The 18,282-nt window shown below is 37.2% G+C and overlaps 1 protein-coding gene across 3 annotated transcripts in view; it reads left to right on the plus strand.

Annotated features, from left to right (window-relative positions):
- LOC126483692 (zinc finger protein 714-like) overlaps positions 1–18,001 on the plus strand; it is a 291,534-nt gene extending 273,533 nt beyond the window's left edge. For 2 of the 3 annotated variants that reach the window (XM_050106777.1, XM_050106776.1), the window contains exon 9: positions 15,447–18,001. In XM_050106777.1, the coding sequence (XP_049962734.1) occupies positions 15,447–16,147 (701 nt within the window). In that variant the 3' untranslated portion in view covers positions 16,148–18,001. The remainder of the gene's footprint in view (positions 1–15,446) is intronic. The other variant, XM_050106775.1, reaches the window with a different exon arrangement.
- Positions 18,002–18,282: the final 281 nt, after the last annotated feature.

The raw sequence follows: 18,282 nt of genomic DNA on the forward strand, positions 1-18,282 counted from the left end.
ACTTTTACTCTGCTCTTGTTGGCATGTTACCCCATCTATCCCTTGACATGTTTTGCTGTCTGTGTAACCGCCGCATTGGGGGGGGGGGGGGGGGGGGGTGTAACCGCTGCAGTGGGGGCATGGGGTGGGTAACCGCCGCAGTGGGGGGGTGGGGGTGCTGGTGTGGTGCTGGTGTTGTTGGGGGTGGTGGGCGGGGAGGGGAGTGGGGCTGTAATGATGCTCAGTTGTGAACTGTGATCTCTAGTGACTGCGCTATTGCTGTCAGGTTCGGACCTCACTGTACGGAAAAACGTTTCTTTGAGACTAGACTATAGACTCAGCTGTAGGCCACTGTCTTTGTTAATTGGACATTCTTGGACCCTAATTTCAATAGCCTTTTGAATGAAACATTCCCAGAATGGGGAAGATTTCTTAAGTATCTTGATTTTTTTTATAATCCATAGTATGGCCAGATTTTATCCTGTGGTTAGCCACAGCTGAGTTGATGATCTGACGTAAATCAGTGTGGTATTTATGTTCATGGCTCCTCTCTTCCACTATGCATATAGTTTCCCCAATGTATGCTTTACTGCACTGACAGGGAGTTTGGTAGACTTGACTGACTTTTCTTTACGTGTTGCTCAGGAAGCACACTAATGATTTGTGCTCCTCCTCTTGTCTGTTGTCTGCGTACAGTGTGTCTACATGCATGCCTTACTTGCTTGCTTGCTTGCTTTTTGTGGGAGAAGAAGGAGTGGCTGCCCTGCTTACTCACATTTCTGTGTAGACTTTGAGACATTACTTTGATACCAACTGTCTCCAAGAAGTCACACCACATAAGGACTACATCAGTCATTCATATCTCAAAACAAGTCAGCTTGGCACTGGTAAAACAGAGTTATCACTATACTTGTCACTACGTGGATACTACCTCGAAAAAATTGTAAGATACCCATAAGAGAGCTTCAGCACTGTCTCACTCTTCATAGGATAGGCTGATAGTGTCGTGTGGACACAGGCAGACAGCACGCAAAGACAATTTACAAATGAACAGATATCAAAGTATGAACTTCTTGCAGCATGCAGAAAAAATCACGCAAGAACCACCAAAAAGTGAACTGTGATCAACCTTCCAGGGAGAACAAGCAATGACACAACCATATTGGTGCTCAGGAAAGGATTCAATTTAGACCTCACTCCAACATCAGTACATCATAAGTAATGTGGAGCAGGCCACCTATATTCTGTCAGTCAACAAAGCTGAAGAAATACACTTTGAAACATGGTGCATGCTCAGCATTGCCACACCACCAATGAGCAATATTTCAAAGGTGGAATGAGTGCCTGTCCACGAGTATTGTTGCAATCCAGAGATGGTTGTTTTGTTCCCTGACAAACGGAACACTACGGTGTCCTCCTGTGCTCAGAATACAGCAAAAAAATGTGTGGAATTTTGGTGATGCAGTGTACACAAAATTAGAAGGAGAGCTGCCAAGCTGCCTCCAGAGGAAGACCATCAAACTGCTTGACAATACCTTCTAAGCAAAAACTGTCAAAAACTTCGACCACAAGTTGCTGCACCTCCATAACTTTAACAGCTGCCCTAAGTCCACAAAGAGGACATTGCACGATGTCCCATATTCTGCAATATAGGAGCAGCAAATACAGCTTGATGAAACACGTGACTGCTCTCTTGAATCTGTCTGTGTGAAAATGTGAATATCATACCCACAGTTCCATTCATTTTGTACATCTACAAGAACTTTGCCGTAATGATAGTGACTGTATATGTGTGGATGGATATGTGTGTGTGTGCGAGTGTATACCCGTCCTTTTTTCCCCCTAAGGTAAGTCTTTCCGCACCCGGGATTGGAATGACTCCTTACCCTCTCCCTTAAAACCCACATCCTTTCATCTTTCCCTCTCCTTCCCTCTTTCCTGATGAGGCAACAGTTTGTTGCGAAAGCTTGAATTTTGTGTGTATGTTTGTGTTCGTTTGTGTGTCTGTCGACCTGCCAGCACTTTCATTTGGTAAGTCACATCATCTTTGTTTTTAGATATATTTTTCCTACGTGGAATGTTTCCCTGTATTATGACCTGTTGATGAGTTAGACATAGTGTTCCTCTTCACCAGGTACTGCTAAATGATTCCATGAAACTGATAAGCAAAAAATTAAAGACCAACCTGATGAGAATCTTCATGTATGTGATTACCTCAACTTATTTCCTGTCTGATGGAAATTATTATGAACAGACAGATGTAGCCATGGGGTGTCCTCTGTTGCCAGTCATGGTGAATTTATTTATGGAAGGCTCTGGAGCTAGCCCAACGAAAACCACCTTTTTCTATCATTAAGTGGGTGACATATTTGTCATTTGGCCGCATGGACAAGATGGCTTGGATGGATTTCTCCATCACCTCAACTTGTTTCATCCCAGCATACAGTTACCATGAAGGTGGAACGAGATGGCACCCTGCCATTTCTTGATGTCCTGGTGAAATGGAAACCAGATGGCAGGCAGGGAAACAAGTTGTAGAGAAAACCAATACACATTGACCTGTATTTCCATGTCTCTAGTAATCACCAAAACTTCTACTGGGAAGGAATTTTATGTGCACTGGTTCACAGGGCACAACCCATCTGTGATGAAGATAGCCATCCAGCTGAGCGGAAGCAACTAGTGAAAACATTCCAAAGAAATGGGTACAGCAGAAAAAGCTAAGGCATGCATTTAGACAGGCTGTACCTAGACAACAGCAAGAAGAAAAGAGGGGCAAAAATCATTAGTGTGCATCCCATTTATCAGGAATGTCTCCAGAAAGTCAGCAGAATAATGGAGTGACCATGTTAAATTTGTATTCCCCCACCCACGACCTTCACACTATTGAGTTCAGTAAAGGATGATCTAAACTTTTGCAAACCAGTGTCCTTACTAGCGCAGCACAGTGTACATTGAAGAAGCAGTACACATGGTAGAAGAGAGGTGCTGTGAACGTGAACACCACTCCGAAATATGCCAGACCACCAAAGAAGTCATGGCTGACCATAGTGTAAAACATTTTCTTCAGGCAACTGTTAACAGCATTAGTATATTTGTTGAAATGGATAATGAACACAGTGCTGTACAGTGTAAAATGAAACCTTCGAAAAATAGTGAAACTTCAGAAAAGAAATACAATTTACCCAGAAATCCTAAGATTTTAATTATTTATGAAAAATTTAATTTACAAAGACACCATCACACAGCATTCATGCATTTATATGACATGAGAGAACACTGAATGACTTGAAAAACATAAAGGACGTAACTACTCTGCATTCCAACACTGGCTCCTACAACAAGTAGACTACTGGTAATCCAAGTTAAAAGTGCCATCTAATACATCACAAAGTTAAATCAAAGATCATATGATCAAAGACAGACTGAGAATAAAGTGACGTAAAACTTAGTATTATCACAGAGCAGTATACAGTCAGTGGGAAAATTAGCTATTAATTAAATGATTGCAATGATATACATTTTTAATACATCATTTTGAAACATTTTAAATACCACATTTTCTAATTTTTACACACATAAAAAATATAATAAAAATGAACTTATAAAAATAAAGATTATATGTGATGCTGATAATATGTCTTATTCAAGTAAAACATAATCTAAAACTTGGTTCAGATTTCACATCAATGCATAGAAAAAGTATTTAGGCATGTCAGTAAACCTTATTGAAATCATTATCAGTAGTAAAAGTAGTGTAAAATCAAAATGATGAAGTACATATACTGTTTTGTCTCTGCATAAAACACTGAGCCTGTAGAGAAAAGATCACAAAGCAAATATAACAAACATTGCTCAAATCTCAAGACTTAAGAACAATCTAAATGAAGAACCTGATGCATCAGGAGAAGCAAGATTTGAATCATGTATAATGATGTCATACGAAAACTTTTTTTATGCTTTGGCATAATACAGAACATAGTATATTGAGAACTAGAAGAGACAAAGAGCATCTGGACATAGACACCAATAACATTATTCCTTACATAAGACATGTGTGCCCATCATTTCCAGTAATGCCAATATATAAAAGTACTATCGCAGTTCATATTGTCAGGGATCTGCCAGTAACTTCAGTCTCCTAAACTGTCAGTGATACAACCACACCATATGTAAGAAAGGTTAACAGGGCTCTGAATGTCAAATCTGTTGTTGTTGTTGTTGTTGTGGTCTTCAGTCCTGAGACTGGTTTGATGCAGCTCTCCATGCTACTCTATCCTGTGCAAGCTTTTTCATCTCCCAGTACCTACTGCAACCTACATCCTTCTGAATCTGCTTAGTGTATTCATCTCTTGGTCTCCCTCTACGATTTTTACCCTCCACGCTGCCCTCCAATACTAAATTGGTGATCCCTTGATGCCTCAGAACATGTCCTACCAACCGATCCCTTCTTCTGGTCAAGTTGTGCCACAAACTTCTCTTCTCCCCAATCCTATTCAATACTTCCTCATTAGTTATGTGATCTACCCATCTAATCTTCAGCATTCTTCTGTAGCACCACATTTCGAAAGCTTCTATTCTCTTCTTGTCCAAACTATTTATCGTCCATGTTTCACTTCCATACATGGCTACACTCCATACGAATACTTTCAGAAATGACTACCTGACACTTAAGTCAATACTGGATGTTAACAAATTTCTCTTCTTCAGAAATGCTTTCCTTGCCATTACCAGCCTACATTTTATATCCTCTCTACTTCGACCATCATCAGTTATTTTGCTCCCCAAATAGCAAAACTCCTTTACTACTTTAAGTGCCTCATTTCCTAATCTAATTCCCTCAGCATCACCCGACTTAATTAGACTACATTCCATTATCCTTGATTTGCTTTTGTTGATGTTCATCTTATATCCTTTTTTCAAAACACTGTCCATTCCATTCAACTGCTCTTCCAAGTCCTTTGCTGTCTCTGACAGAATTACAATGTCATCGGCGAACCTCAAAGTTTTTATTTCTTCTCCATGAATTTTAATACCTACTCCGAAATTTTCTTTTGTTTCCTTTACTGCTTGCTCAATATACAGATTGAACAACATCGGGGAGAGGCTACAACCCTGTCTTACTCCCTTCCCAACCACTGCTTCCCTTTCATGTCCCTCGACTCGTATAACTGCCATCTGGTTTCTGTACAAATTGTAAATAGCCTTTCGCTCCCTGTATTTTACCCCTGCCACCTTTAGAATTTGAAAGAGAGTATTCCAGTCAACATTGTCAAAAGCTTTCTCTAAGTCTACAAATGCTAGAAACGTAGGTTTGCCTTTCCTTAATCTTTCTTCTAAGATAAGTCGTAAGGTCAGTATTGCCTCACGTGTTCCAGTGTTTCTACGGAATCCAAACTGATCTTCCCCGAGGTTGGCTTCTACTAGTTTTTCCATTCGTCTGTAAAGAATTCGTGTTAGTATTTTGCAGCTGTGACTTATTAAGCTGATAGTTCGGTAATTTTCACACCTGTCAACACCTGCTTTCTTTGGGATTGGAATTATTATATTCTTCTTGAAGTCTGAGGGTATTTCGCCTGTTTCATACATCTTGCTCACCAGATGGTAGATTTTTGTCAGGACTGGCTCTCCCACGGCCGTCAGTAGTTCCAATGGAATATTGTCTACTCCGGGGGCCTTGTTTCGACTCAGGTCTTTCAGTGCTCTGTCAAACTCTTCACGCAGTATCATATCTCCCATTTCATCTTCATCTACATCCTCTTCTATTTCCATAATATTGTCCTCAAGTACATCGCCCTTGTATAGACCCTCTATATACTCCTTCCACCTTTCTGCTTTCCCTTCTTTGCTTAGAACTGGGTTTCCATCTGAGCTCTTGATATTCATACAAGTCGTTCTCTTATCTCCAAAGGTCTCTTTAATTTTCCTGTAGGCGGTATCTATCTTACCCCTAGTGAGATAGGCCTCTACACCCTTACATTTGTCCTCTAGCCATCCCTGCTTAGCCATTTTGCACTTCCTGTCGATCTCATTTTTGAGACGTTTGTATTCCTTTTTGCCTGCTTCACTTACTGCATTTTTATATTTTCTCCTTTCATCAATTAAATTCAATATTTCTTCTGTTACCCAAGGATTTCTACTAGCCCTCGTCTTTTTACCTACTTGATCCTCTGCTGCCTTCACTACTTCATCCCTCAAAGCTACCCATTCTTCTTCTACTGTATTTATTTCCCCCATTCCTGTCAATTGCTCCCTTATGCTCTCCCTGAATCTCTGTACAACCTCTGGTTCTTTTAGTTTATCCAGGTCCCATCTCCTTAAATTCCCACCTTTTTGCAGTTTCTTCAGTTTTAATCTACAGGTCATAACCAATAGATTGTGGTCAGAGTCCACAATCTATATTTAAAAAATTGTAAATTGATCTGTCAAAAGAAAACAAGATTTTATATCACATATATACAAAGAGGTTATAAAAATGGGCATATTATACTCCTTGGTATAAAGAATGTGCTATGAAGAAGAAACACAGCGTCTGGACACAAATAACGGAATTATAAATTTATTTACCTACAACAGGAGATACTAACTACATAACAATATGCTATATAGCTTACATTATGACATTGTGAATAAGCTCTCCTAGTTATCAGGTTTTATCTGTGTGGGAGTGGGCAATAACTAACTTGTTTCACATGGTTACTTGTTTCACATAAAATATAAGGGATGTAATCTTAACTTATTTGTATAACATGTTAATCCAGATGATAAAATACATCTATGTGTAAGAATTTAAAAATGGCGGTAGGGGATAGTATTACTGTAATAGTATGTACCGGATATGGAACCTTTAGCTATACCACAGCAGGCATTCTGTATGTCATTTAGACAACAGTGTAGTTAATTTCAGTATTGCTCCTGTATTGGCACTAAGGTGATATATTTTAAACAGTGGTAACTTAAAGGCATAGTTATGAAGTTCTAGATAGCAGCATTCTTCATCATATATTTCTCATGGAAAACATAACTATTATTGATGATGTAGTTAAGCTTTTGACAAAGCAAGTAACCTTTACTGTTGATATACTTGATGATTGGCCTAATCGTGTCCCACTTTTGTGTATCTTTGGTTGGACCATAAGCCACATTGAATTTGGATTCATTACAAGTGCATTCTGTTTTTGAAGTTCATTAGACAAATATCAAATATAACTTTTTTTTTTTTTTTTTAGATGTTTTTGGAAAGAATGTGTGGGGTCATTTTCTAGTTTTGTAGTGTTATTTGATTCAATAATATCATGTGCTTTAATAATGTAGTCATTGATATATAAAACAAGTAAAGAACTGCCTTTATCTCTTTTCACTATTAAGGCTTGTCCCTCGTCAGGCTGTTTGATAATATTTTGCAGTGTGATGTTCAAGGTTATTAACTTTGGTTCTCTTATTTTCTTGTACATAATAAATATATTAAAAGACTAGTTGCAAGTATGAAAGTATTAATCAGTCAAAGTGAGAATTCATTAACAGAGAAAAGCTAAATTTTTTAAACAATGTGTACTAACAATAAGTTTGAAGAACAAGCCTTAATAGTGAAATCAGGTAAATGTAGTTTTTAATTGTTTTATATAGCAATAATTACATTAGTAAAATACATGATTTTTTTTTACTCAAATAACATTACAAAATTATATAATGATCCCACAGATACTTTCCAAAAATCCCTGAAAAAACAGATAATATTCAGTATTTGTTTAATAATTTTCCAAAAAACAATGCATTTGTAATGAACCCAAAATCACCTAGGCTTAGGTCCCAACTGAAGATACACAGATGTGGCATACTGTTGAGGCCAGTTGTCAATTGTGTTAACACTCAATTTACTTATTTTGTCAAAAGCTTAAGTACATCATTAATAATAATTATGTTTTACATGAGAAATGTGTAATTGAGAAGGCTGCTGAATTGGTTAGACTTTTTAATGTGATCCTTGTGCCTGATAATACTTCCTGTTGATGTAGAGAATTTATATACTAATTTATCAGTTGAAGAATCTATTGAGTTAGGGAGAACCTCCTACTACACAAGAAATTGAGCATCTCTCAAATTAAGGAATTAATTGATTTTTTGTTCCTAGTCATATATTATAATTACTTTTCTTTGGATGGAGAATTTTATAGATAGCCAAGTGGCCTCTCCATGGAGTGTTGCCAGATTGGCACCCTTACCAGTACTTTTCTTGACAGCATTGAACATAATAAAATTTTGAATAGTAATTCTGAAGCTATTAAAAAAAATTACTATGAATGATATGTAGATGACACCACCATTTTGATAGATGGTGATAGTAATGATGTGGAAACATTACATCAGTTATTTGATGGTGTGTATCCTTGTTTGAAATTTACTGTGGAAACTGAAGTAAATAGGGGAATTAACTTTTTGGACCTTAGAGTGGAAAAATATGATAGCAAACATCTTTCATGTTTATAGAAAGCCAACCACTACAGATACAATCATTAATAATAGCTCCTGGCACCTAGAAATGTATAAACATGCTATTTTTTTATTCAGCACTAGACAGGATGATTAGGCTTCTACAGTAGATCAGAATGTGGAAAAAGAACTGAATACATTGAAATATATAGCTGATAAAAATAGATTTGATCCTTACATTGTAATAGGAGTAGTCAGTAAGAAAATGAAAGTTAAGGAGAAGACTAATAATTATACAATTGCTTTGAAAAAGATAAAAGAGAGTACAATTCCTGAATATGCAGTTCTGCCTTGTTGTGGCGATGTTTATGAGAAAATTATACAGTGTTTCAATAGAAGTAATATAATAGTATTGTTTCAGACTGGTAATAGGTTGGGAAAAAAACATGATATGACACTGGGCAGGAGGTTGTATATGATCAGTCCAGAGTTTGCAGAATCAGAGCAATGTGACAAAATTTGTAGAGGTCAGACATGTAGGAAACTAAGAAAAAAGACTGAGTGGGGTGGCACAGTGGCTGGCACACTGGACTCGCATTTGGGAGGACAACAGTCCATCCCGAGTTTGACCATCCTGATTTAGGTTTTCCATGATTTCGCTAAATCGCTCCAGGCAAATGCCGGGGTGGTTCCTATGAAAAGGCACGGCTGACTTCCTTCCTTGTCCTTCCCTATTTCAATGAGACTGATGACCTTGCTGTCTGGTATTCTTCCACAAACAACCCAACCCAACCCCAAGAAAAAGCAACAAAGAACATGCATATCTCAGCAATACATCTGCTCTAGGGACCCTCTTCAAAGCTCGTAATCACACTCCAGGCAACATCTCAGATCAGACAGAATTATTGCTCAGCGCTGATAAAGGTATTAATATTAATTTGTTAGAAGAGACTGATTAAAAACAAAAATTATTTGAATTTCTTTGCTACTTTATGCAAAAGTATATTAATGACATGGAAAAATGTGGCTACAGCCTAAAATAACTATGTTTTTGCATATTTATAGGACAGACGTCCATATGCTGTGTTTTTTTTCATAGGATATTCTTTATAGTATGGAGTATAATATATCTGTTTTCATAATCTCTTTGTATGATATTTTCATATGTGATATAAAATATTGTTTCAACTGACATATCAGATGTATATTTTTAATTTTTTTATAAATTTGATGTGTTCTGAGTTCTGTTAACCTTACTTATGGTATGGTTGGATCACTGACAGTTTAGGAGAATGAAGTTAGTGACGAATCCCTGACAGATATTTACATCATCATCATCATCATCATCATCATTTAAGACTGATTATGCCTTTCAGCGTTCAGTTTGGAGCATAGCCCCCCTTATACAGTTCCTCCATGATCCCCTATTCAGTGCTAACATTGGTGCCTCTTTTGATGTTAAACCTATTACTTCAAAATCATTCTTAACCGAATCCAGGTACCTTCTCCTCGGTCTGCCCTGACTCCTCCTACCCTCTACTGCTGAATCCATGAGTCTCTTGGGTAACCTTGCTTTTCCCATGCGTGTAACATGACCCCACCATCTAAGCCTGTTCGCCCTGACTGCTACATCTATACAGTTCATTCCCAGTTTTTCTTTGATTTCCTCATTGTGGACACCCTCCTGCCATTGTTCCCATCTACTAGCACCTGCAATCATCCTAGCTACTTTCATATCCGTAACCTCAACCTTGTTGATAAGGTAACCTGAATCCACCCAGCTTTCGCTCCCATACAACAAAGTTGGTCGAAAGATTGAACGGTGCACAGATAACTTAGTCTTGGTACTGACTTCCTTCTTGCAGAAGAGAGTAGATCGTAGCTGAGCACTCACTGCATTAGCTTTGCTACACTTCGCTTCCAGTTCTTTCACTATGTTGCCATCCTGTGAGAATATGCATCCTAAGTACTTGAAACTGTCCACCTGTTCTAACTTTGTTCCTCCTATTTGGCACTCAATCCGTTTATATTTCTTTCCCACTGACATTACTTTCGTTTTGGAGATGCTAATCTTCATACCATAGTCCTTACATTTCTGATCTAGCTCTGAAATATTACTTTGCAAACTTTCAATCGAATCTGCCATCACAACTAAGTCATCCGCATATGCAAGACTGCTTATTTTGTGTTCACATATCTTAATCTCACCCAGCCAGTCTATTGTTTTCAACATATGATCCATAAATAATATGAACAACAGTGGAGACAGGTTGCAGCCTTGTCTTACCCCTGAAACTACTCTGAACCATGAACTCAATTTACCGTCAACTCTAACTGCTGCCTGACTATCCATGTAAAGACCTTTAATTGCTTGCAAAAGTTTGCCTCCTATTCCATAATCTTGTAGAACAGACAATAACTTCCTCCTAGGAACCCGGTCATATGCCTTTTCTAGATCTATAAAGCATAGATACAATTCCCTGTTCCACTCATAACACTTCTCCATTATTTGCCGTAAGCTAAAGATCTGGTCCTGACAACCTCTAAGAGGCCTAAACCCACACTGATTTTCATCCAATTGGTCCTCAACTAATACTCGCACTTTCCTTTCAACAATACCTGAGAAGATTTTACCCACAACACTGATTAAAGAGATACCTCTATAGTTGTTACAATCTTTTCTGTTTCCATGTTTAAAGATTGGTGTGATTACTGCTTTTGTCCAGTCTGATGGAACCTGTCCCGACTCCCAGGCCATTTCAATTATCCTGTGTAGCCATTTAAGACCTGACATTCCACTGTATTTGATGAGTTCCGACTTAATTTCATCCACCCCAGCCGTTTTATTGCACTGCAATCTATTGATCATTTTTTCCACTTCCTCAAATGTGATCCTATTTCCATCATCATTCCTATCCCATTCTACCTCGAAATCTGAAACATTACTGATCGCATTTTCACCTACATTGAGCAACTCTTCAAAATATTCCCTCCATCTGCCCAAGGCATCCACAGGATTCACCAGCAGTTTTCCTGACCTGTCCAAAATACTTGTCATTTCCTTCTTACCTCCCTTTCGAAGACTGCTAATTACACTCCAGAATGGTTTTCCAGCAGCTTGACCCATAGTCTCCAACCTGTTTCCAAAGTCTTCCCACGATTTCTTCTTGGATGCTGCAATTATCTGTTTGGCTTTGTTTCTTTCTTCAACATAACTTTCTCTGCCTACCTGGGTTCTGGTTTGTAGCCATTTTTGATACGCCTTCTTTTTCCTTTTACAGGCTGCCTTGACTGTATCATTCCACCAAGCTGTTTGCTTCATCCTACTTTTACACACTACTGTTCCAAGACATTCTTTAGCCACTTCTAGTACTGTGTCCCTGTACCTTGTCCATTCCTTTTCCAATGACTGTAATTGACTACATTCAACTAACTGGTACCTTTCTGAGATCGCTGTTATGTACTTGTGCCTGATTTCCTTATCCTGAAGTTTCTCCACTCTTATCCTCCTACAAATGGACCTGACCTCCTGCACTTTCGGCCTCACAATCCCAATTTCACTGCAGATTAAATAATGATCAGTGTCATCAAAGAATCCCCTGAATACACGTATGTCCCTCACAGCCTTCCTGAATTCCTGATCTGTTATTATATAGTCAATGACAGATCTGGTTCCCCTGCCTTCCCAAGTATACCGGTGAATGTTCTTATGTTTAAAAAAGGAGTTTGTGATTACTAAGCCCATACTGGCACAGAAATCCAAGAGTTGTTTCCCGTTCCTGTTGGCCTCCATATCCTCTCCAAATTTACCCATAACCTTTTCATACCCTTCTGTTCGATTTCCAGTCCTGGCGTTAAAATCACCCATGAGCAGAACACTGTCCTTGTCCTTTACTCTAACAACTACATCACTGAGTGCCTCATAAAAACTATCCATATTATCTTGATCTGTTCCTTCACAATGCGAATATACTGACACAATCCTAATTTTCTTGCTCGACACTGTCAAATCTATCCACATCAGTCGTTCGTTTACATACCTTATTGTAACTACGCTGGGTTCCATTTCTTTCCTGATGTAAAGCCCTACACCCCATTGTGCTATTCCTGCTTTGACTCCTGATAGGTAGACCTTGTATTCTCCCACTTCCTCTTCTTTCTCACCCCTTACCCGAATGTCACTAACAGCTAAAACGTCCGGCCCCATCTTACTTGCAGCCTCTGCCAGCTCTACCTTCTTCCCAGAGTAGCCCCCATTGATATTAATAGCTCACCATCTCATTACCATTTGTTTGCCAAGTCGTATCTTTGGAGTCCCTGGTTTGTCAGTTAGAGGTGGGACTCCGTCACCTCCAAAGGTCCGAGGCATTTTGCTCTGATTGTTGCCAGCATCATATTTAAAGTACCAGGGAAGCAGGTTGCTAGCCTTACTTGCCCCGAGTCCCATTGGGTTTTACCCCTAACGGCTGAGGGACTAACCGGTGGATTTGGTAGTCTTTGCCGTATGAGCACAAAGGTGACCACGACTCAGAATATGTCCGAGATGCCCAGCCTTATTCCAAAGTAACTGGTATCCCGACTATCGGGACCACTTACTTGGCCACTCATACGTTGCCCGTGGTTCATGAACTAGGACATGACTACAGGAACCCACACCATGAACCACACATATTTACAGTGATCGTAATTTTATATAGTGATGTTATTGGAAACGTTAGGTGCACACGACTTATGTGAGAAATGATGTTAGTACTATGTCCAGATGCTCCTTCTCTCTTTGCATATTTTTTATTATCCAATGCATAAAAACGTTTTTGTATGACACCAGTAAATGTGATTTAAATCTTTTTCTCATGTTGCATCAGGTTCTTCATTTAGGTTGTACTTAGATTTTAGCAATATTTGTTATTTATTCTTTGTGATCTGTTCTATATAGGCTAACCGTTTTATGCAAAAAGAAAATAATATATGTATTTTGTCATTTTGATTTTACACTACATGAGAATTGCTTTTACTACTTGATACTGACTTCAATATGATGTGACAGACATTGTCAGTATGACATAAAATCTTTGTTTTTATAAATAATAAAATATATAATAAAAATAATTATACTTCTGTTGACTTGTGCATTAAAGAACTGAAAATGCTGTTAAAAATACTGCATATAGTTGCATGCTTATTTAACTAACAGCTCATTTTTTCACTGACTATATAATTCTCTGTGATAATAACAATGCAGGAAAAGATAGATTGCTACATACCATAAAGAAGACATGTTAAGTTGCAGACAGGCACAATTAAAAGACACTTACATAAAGATTTTGACCACAGGCTTCATCAGCAAAAGGAAACACATCACACCATTCATACATACAAGCAAGCATATCTCACTCACACATGATCGCCAACTCCATCACCTCAGGTCAGAGATGCTCCAGCCCGAGATGCCGGATTTGGCTCTGATGTGTGCGTGATGTGTGCTTCTTTGTATGTATGGATGATGTGTGTTTTTCTGATGAAGGCTGTGGCTGAAAGCCTGTTATAAGTGTCTTATGTTTGTACCTGTCTGCAACTTAATGTTTCTTCTTTGCAGTAAGTAGCAATCTGTCTTTCTCTACATTGTTGATACTCCTACCTGGAGTTTCCATACTCTGTGATAGTATTATGTTGTACTTCACTTTACTCTCAGTCTGTATTTGATCACACAATCTTTGGTTTAACTTTAGATCAGACATGTAACCTCAATTATCAGTAGTCTACTTGGTAAAAGTTGTATGAGCCAGTGCTGCAATGCAGAGTACTTTTTTTTTTTTTTTAAGTCATTGAATGTTCTCTTGTGTCATACAAAAGCACGAATGGCATGTAATATTTTCTTTGTGCATGATATTTTTTGTAAGTATTTAAAATCTTCTGTTATGATTTGTGTGAAAATTGTGTTTCAATTTCAAAGTTTCACTATATTCTATTGGTTTTATTTTTTGTGTACAGCACTGTGAAAATAGTCTTATGACTGAAACCATTCATGAATAAACTGATATACAAGACAGCATTGTGTTCATCATGCATTTCAACAAACATAGTACAAAAGCTGGCCGTAGTATGGGTAACAAGAAGCTTAGGCAAGGTTTCTCAATCTGGGATTGTTTAGTTCTCTTGCCATCTTGCAGGTCTTAGTAAAAGTGTTCCAGCAATGAGGGAGTATTAACTCTATTTTCCAAGAATTGGTCAAGGATAAAAAAAATTTCTTAATCAGAAAAACACTCATGACAAAAATAATTTAGTTTTGACAAAGACTGGATTATTTTTTGTGATGAGAGAGTCTCTCTGCTACACTGGAATTTTCCATAGTGTGTTCAGAAATTAGTGATATGCTGAGAAATTAAAAAGAAAAGCTTGCTTGGTAATGGAATGTAGTGCATGAATATATCACTAAACATTATACATGTCAGCTTCTAATATCTTTTATTCACATCTCCATGTCCCACAGCTAATATTCAGCCACGCTGTCCTTCAGTGATAATCTCATTATAGAATTAAACTTTATGTTTTAACAAATGCAACACATTGTTTGCAAGGTCCTGTAGAAGCAGCATAGTAGCCTGGCCCATAATTCTTGTAATTTTTTGTAATGAAGTTGAAAGTTATTGTTAATGCTAATAGGTCAATATTGTTGTGTCTCATTTCATCTTGTAAATAACTGGTCTCTTCAGATGTATATAAGGTCAAAGTCTTCCTCAGTTTCAGCTCCTAATTAATGCTTTATTCATTTGTAAATGTTTACGACTGGTAGTTATTGTGAATATATTAATAAATTAAAGCTGATGCCGTTGTTATTGTTGCCATCAGTACCATACTTGCCAGTTCAGTGCCACCAGTTGTGTCCTGACCATATAATCTACAAATTTTGTGCAATAATTTTGGATGAGTCCACTGCAAATAGGATATGAAAGTTATAATTTAAGTGAGTGTTTAAAATGAGACAAATAATAATGGGGAAGAAATCCTACTACTAAAGTTTGTTTGTTTCTTTTCAGGTAGCACGAGAAGCCATATAAGGAAAAAGAATTCTAACTCAAAGTCTTATAAGAAACTCAAAGGAAAGGATACTTGTAAGATGACAGGCTCAGAACGTACAAAATGTTCAACTGCAGTGAAACCGTATTGTGTTAAAGCTCACAAGTGTACGTTATGTGATGCAGCATTTGTGCGTGAGGATTCATGGAGGAGTCATATGCGTCAGCACCAAAACCAAGGAGCATATCTGGGAATAGTTAACGACAGTGAAACCCTAGCATCTGTACATTCCATTGCTGCAAACAGTGAAAAGGCCCTTCCGCTAGAAAATGAGCTTGAGGGTTCCAGAAGTTCAACAGTTGAATCTAAACAGACTGTAGTAGCTGTATCTGTTATTGAGAGTAATGTAGAAGAAAGGGAGGTGAGCTTGACAACAAATGGCTCAATAACAGATAATGGAGTATTAACAGAAAGTAATGTTCTTGCAACAAATGAATCTACTGGTACAAATTTGCAGGCTACAAGGGATGGCTGTAACTTGTCTTTCACATCGGATTTGCGAGATAAGGCTACAAAGAACCAACACGTTGAAGTCGATGTGAGTAGTGTACTAGGAAATGATGCTCTCCAAACTCAGCCTGTATTTCTATATGTTCAAAATGAAGCTCTTGTTGAAGAAAGTACTGTTGTTGAGGGTTTTCATAATACTCAGTTCTTTTGACTGAAAGATGTGGATAGTATATTTCTGTTTTATCATACCAAAGTTACTTGGTGCATCAAATCATGAGCATCCCTCTCATGTGATATTTAATATGTTTTGTAAGTGTAATTGATATTCTTACATATGAACATGCCAATTGAAGAAAATAAGTAATTTATTGTGTCCAGAGGGTTAAAAATTTTGGAAGACTAATTACACAGAAAAGGACAACAATTAATCATCTGTTGTACAAAACAATGTGATTATTTTTTGTGACTGTCATTCTTATTTTTCATCATTCCATGAGTAAAAGTTCATTTGTTTTGCTGTTGTAATAGCTGTTTCATTACAGTGTATCTCAGAAATTACTGTATGTATGTTATCTGTTCAAAGGATGCTTCATTGTATGTAAAGGCATTGAAACTGGTATCTTCGTTTGATATTAGGAGCCAATATTTACAGATATGCTTTTAAGCTTACTCCATGTTGTGATAATTTTATATTCACTGTTACTTCTTAAGAATACTTCAGTATCATATAATAATGCTAATGAACATTTTGGTAGGGGAATTCTGTGTTTTTATTATTGACAAATTTATGTTGGCATGTCTGAGTCATGTTAATGTTGTCCTTGAGTAAGACAGACTGTGTGTATATCTCATATTTTCTTTGGCTTTTGCAACCATTTATATGTGAAATTGCATAAGCCTCTTTTTTAGCAAACAATACTGAGTAAATTTTATCCTGCACCACCAGTAGTACCTTCAACTTCCCCCCCCCCCCCCCCCCCCCCCCCCCAATGCGAATGACTGGAATATTGATATAAAAATAGCTGAGATGACTTAATTCATCTCAGTCTGATCACGTTAAAACATTGTGGGAGTAGTTTTGTCATAATGCAATTCTTCTTAAGTATTTGTACAAGAACTGACTATTCTTATTAAAAGCTGTGTGTAACAATTCCATTTAATGAGTGGAAGGGAATATTAAAGGCTCAGTGAATTCCTTACAACTGTAATGCTCACTTCATGAGTTACAATGTTCATGTGAAGGAAAGAAGAATTGAAATGTTACATCACATATTATTTTTATGCTGAAATTATTTAAGTATGGTACAAGGATGAACAAAAATATACACTAGTAAACCAAAATTCATTGAAAACTTTAAATATGTATTACAAAGAAAGATGATGTGTAGAAAGGCAAAATACTGACTTTTGACACAATGAATATATTAAGTTATGGAGGCCTTCAGCAAAAACAAATGTAAATGAATCGGATATCTCTAGAAGTCTCAGCCAGATTTGCTAGTGATATTTATCTTTTTTCCAGATAACTGTTAGAAATTGAAAGAAATTAAATAAAAATACACACTGGATATTTGTCAGTGTAAGCATTTATTTAATAATAGCACATGAAAAAACATTTATGTTGTAAAGATTACATACTTTATTCTCCTGTCTTATAAACATTTAGTTGATTTCTGGATGACATATTTGACACAGCATTATGTTACAAATGAGTAAAACTGTATGCTGTCAATACTGATGTTTTGATTTTCCAGTTTATAGAGTTTTTTACTATGAGAACGTTTCTGTATGACAACAGGGTTTTCCCAGACCTGTAATTGGAAAACAAGACTGGTTATTTTATTTATTACATTCTTCATTGTTTGAGTTAAATGAACAGCAGATATACCTCTCCTATGTGTTACTACATATTTCTCAAGTACATTCACCAGATATTTTGCACTATTGGACTATACCCTTACAAATATGAAGTAAAGACCACAAAATCAGAATTTCCTTTCCATGATAATTTCAGTATTATATCATTCATTAACCCATGTGTGAAGTGCGTTGGAAATTAAAGCAAATTATGGACTGACAGTATGCAGTAAAGTGTATGTCACTGGAAGCTGATGATGTTTAACACTTTAGCTGATGACTGGACCCTTTTTGATTTTTCTTGATACTTACAGAATTTAAAGGTTAGTGCTCATTTTCCTAAAAGAGTGCAATAAAAATGTCAAAAAGAGTCAAAAAGTAGCCTTTGAAAATTGAGATTTCTGAATGCTGTTAATTATGAAGCATTCTGAGCTTATTAACACAATTACCAGTAGCTGACTGCATAATGTAGAAGTGTAGTAATTTTAA

This window comes from Schistocerca serialis, chromosome 6 (genome assembly GCF_023864345.2).
Source record: "Schistocerca serialis cubense isolate TAMUIC-IGC-003099 chromosome 6, iqSchSeri2.2, whole genome shotgun sequence".
In the NCBI taxonomy this organism is placed as follows: Eukaryota; Metazoa; Arthropoda; class Insecta; order Orthoptera; family Acrididae; genus Schistocerca; species Schistocerca serialis.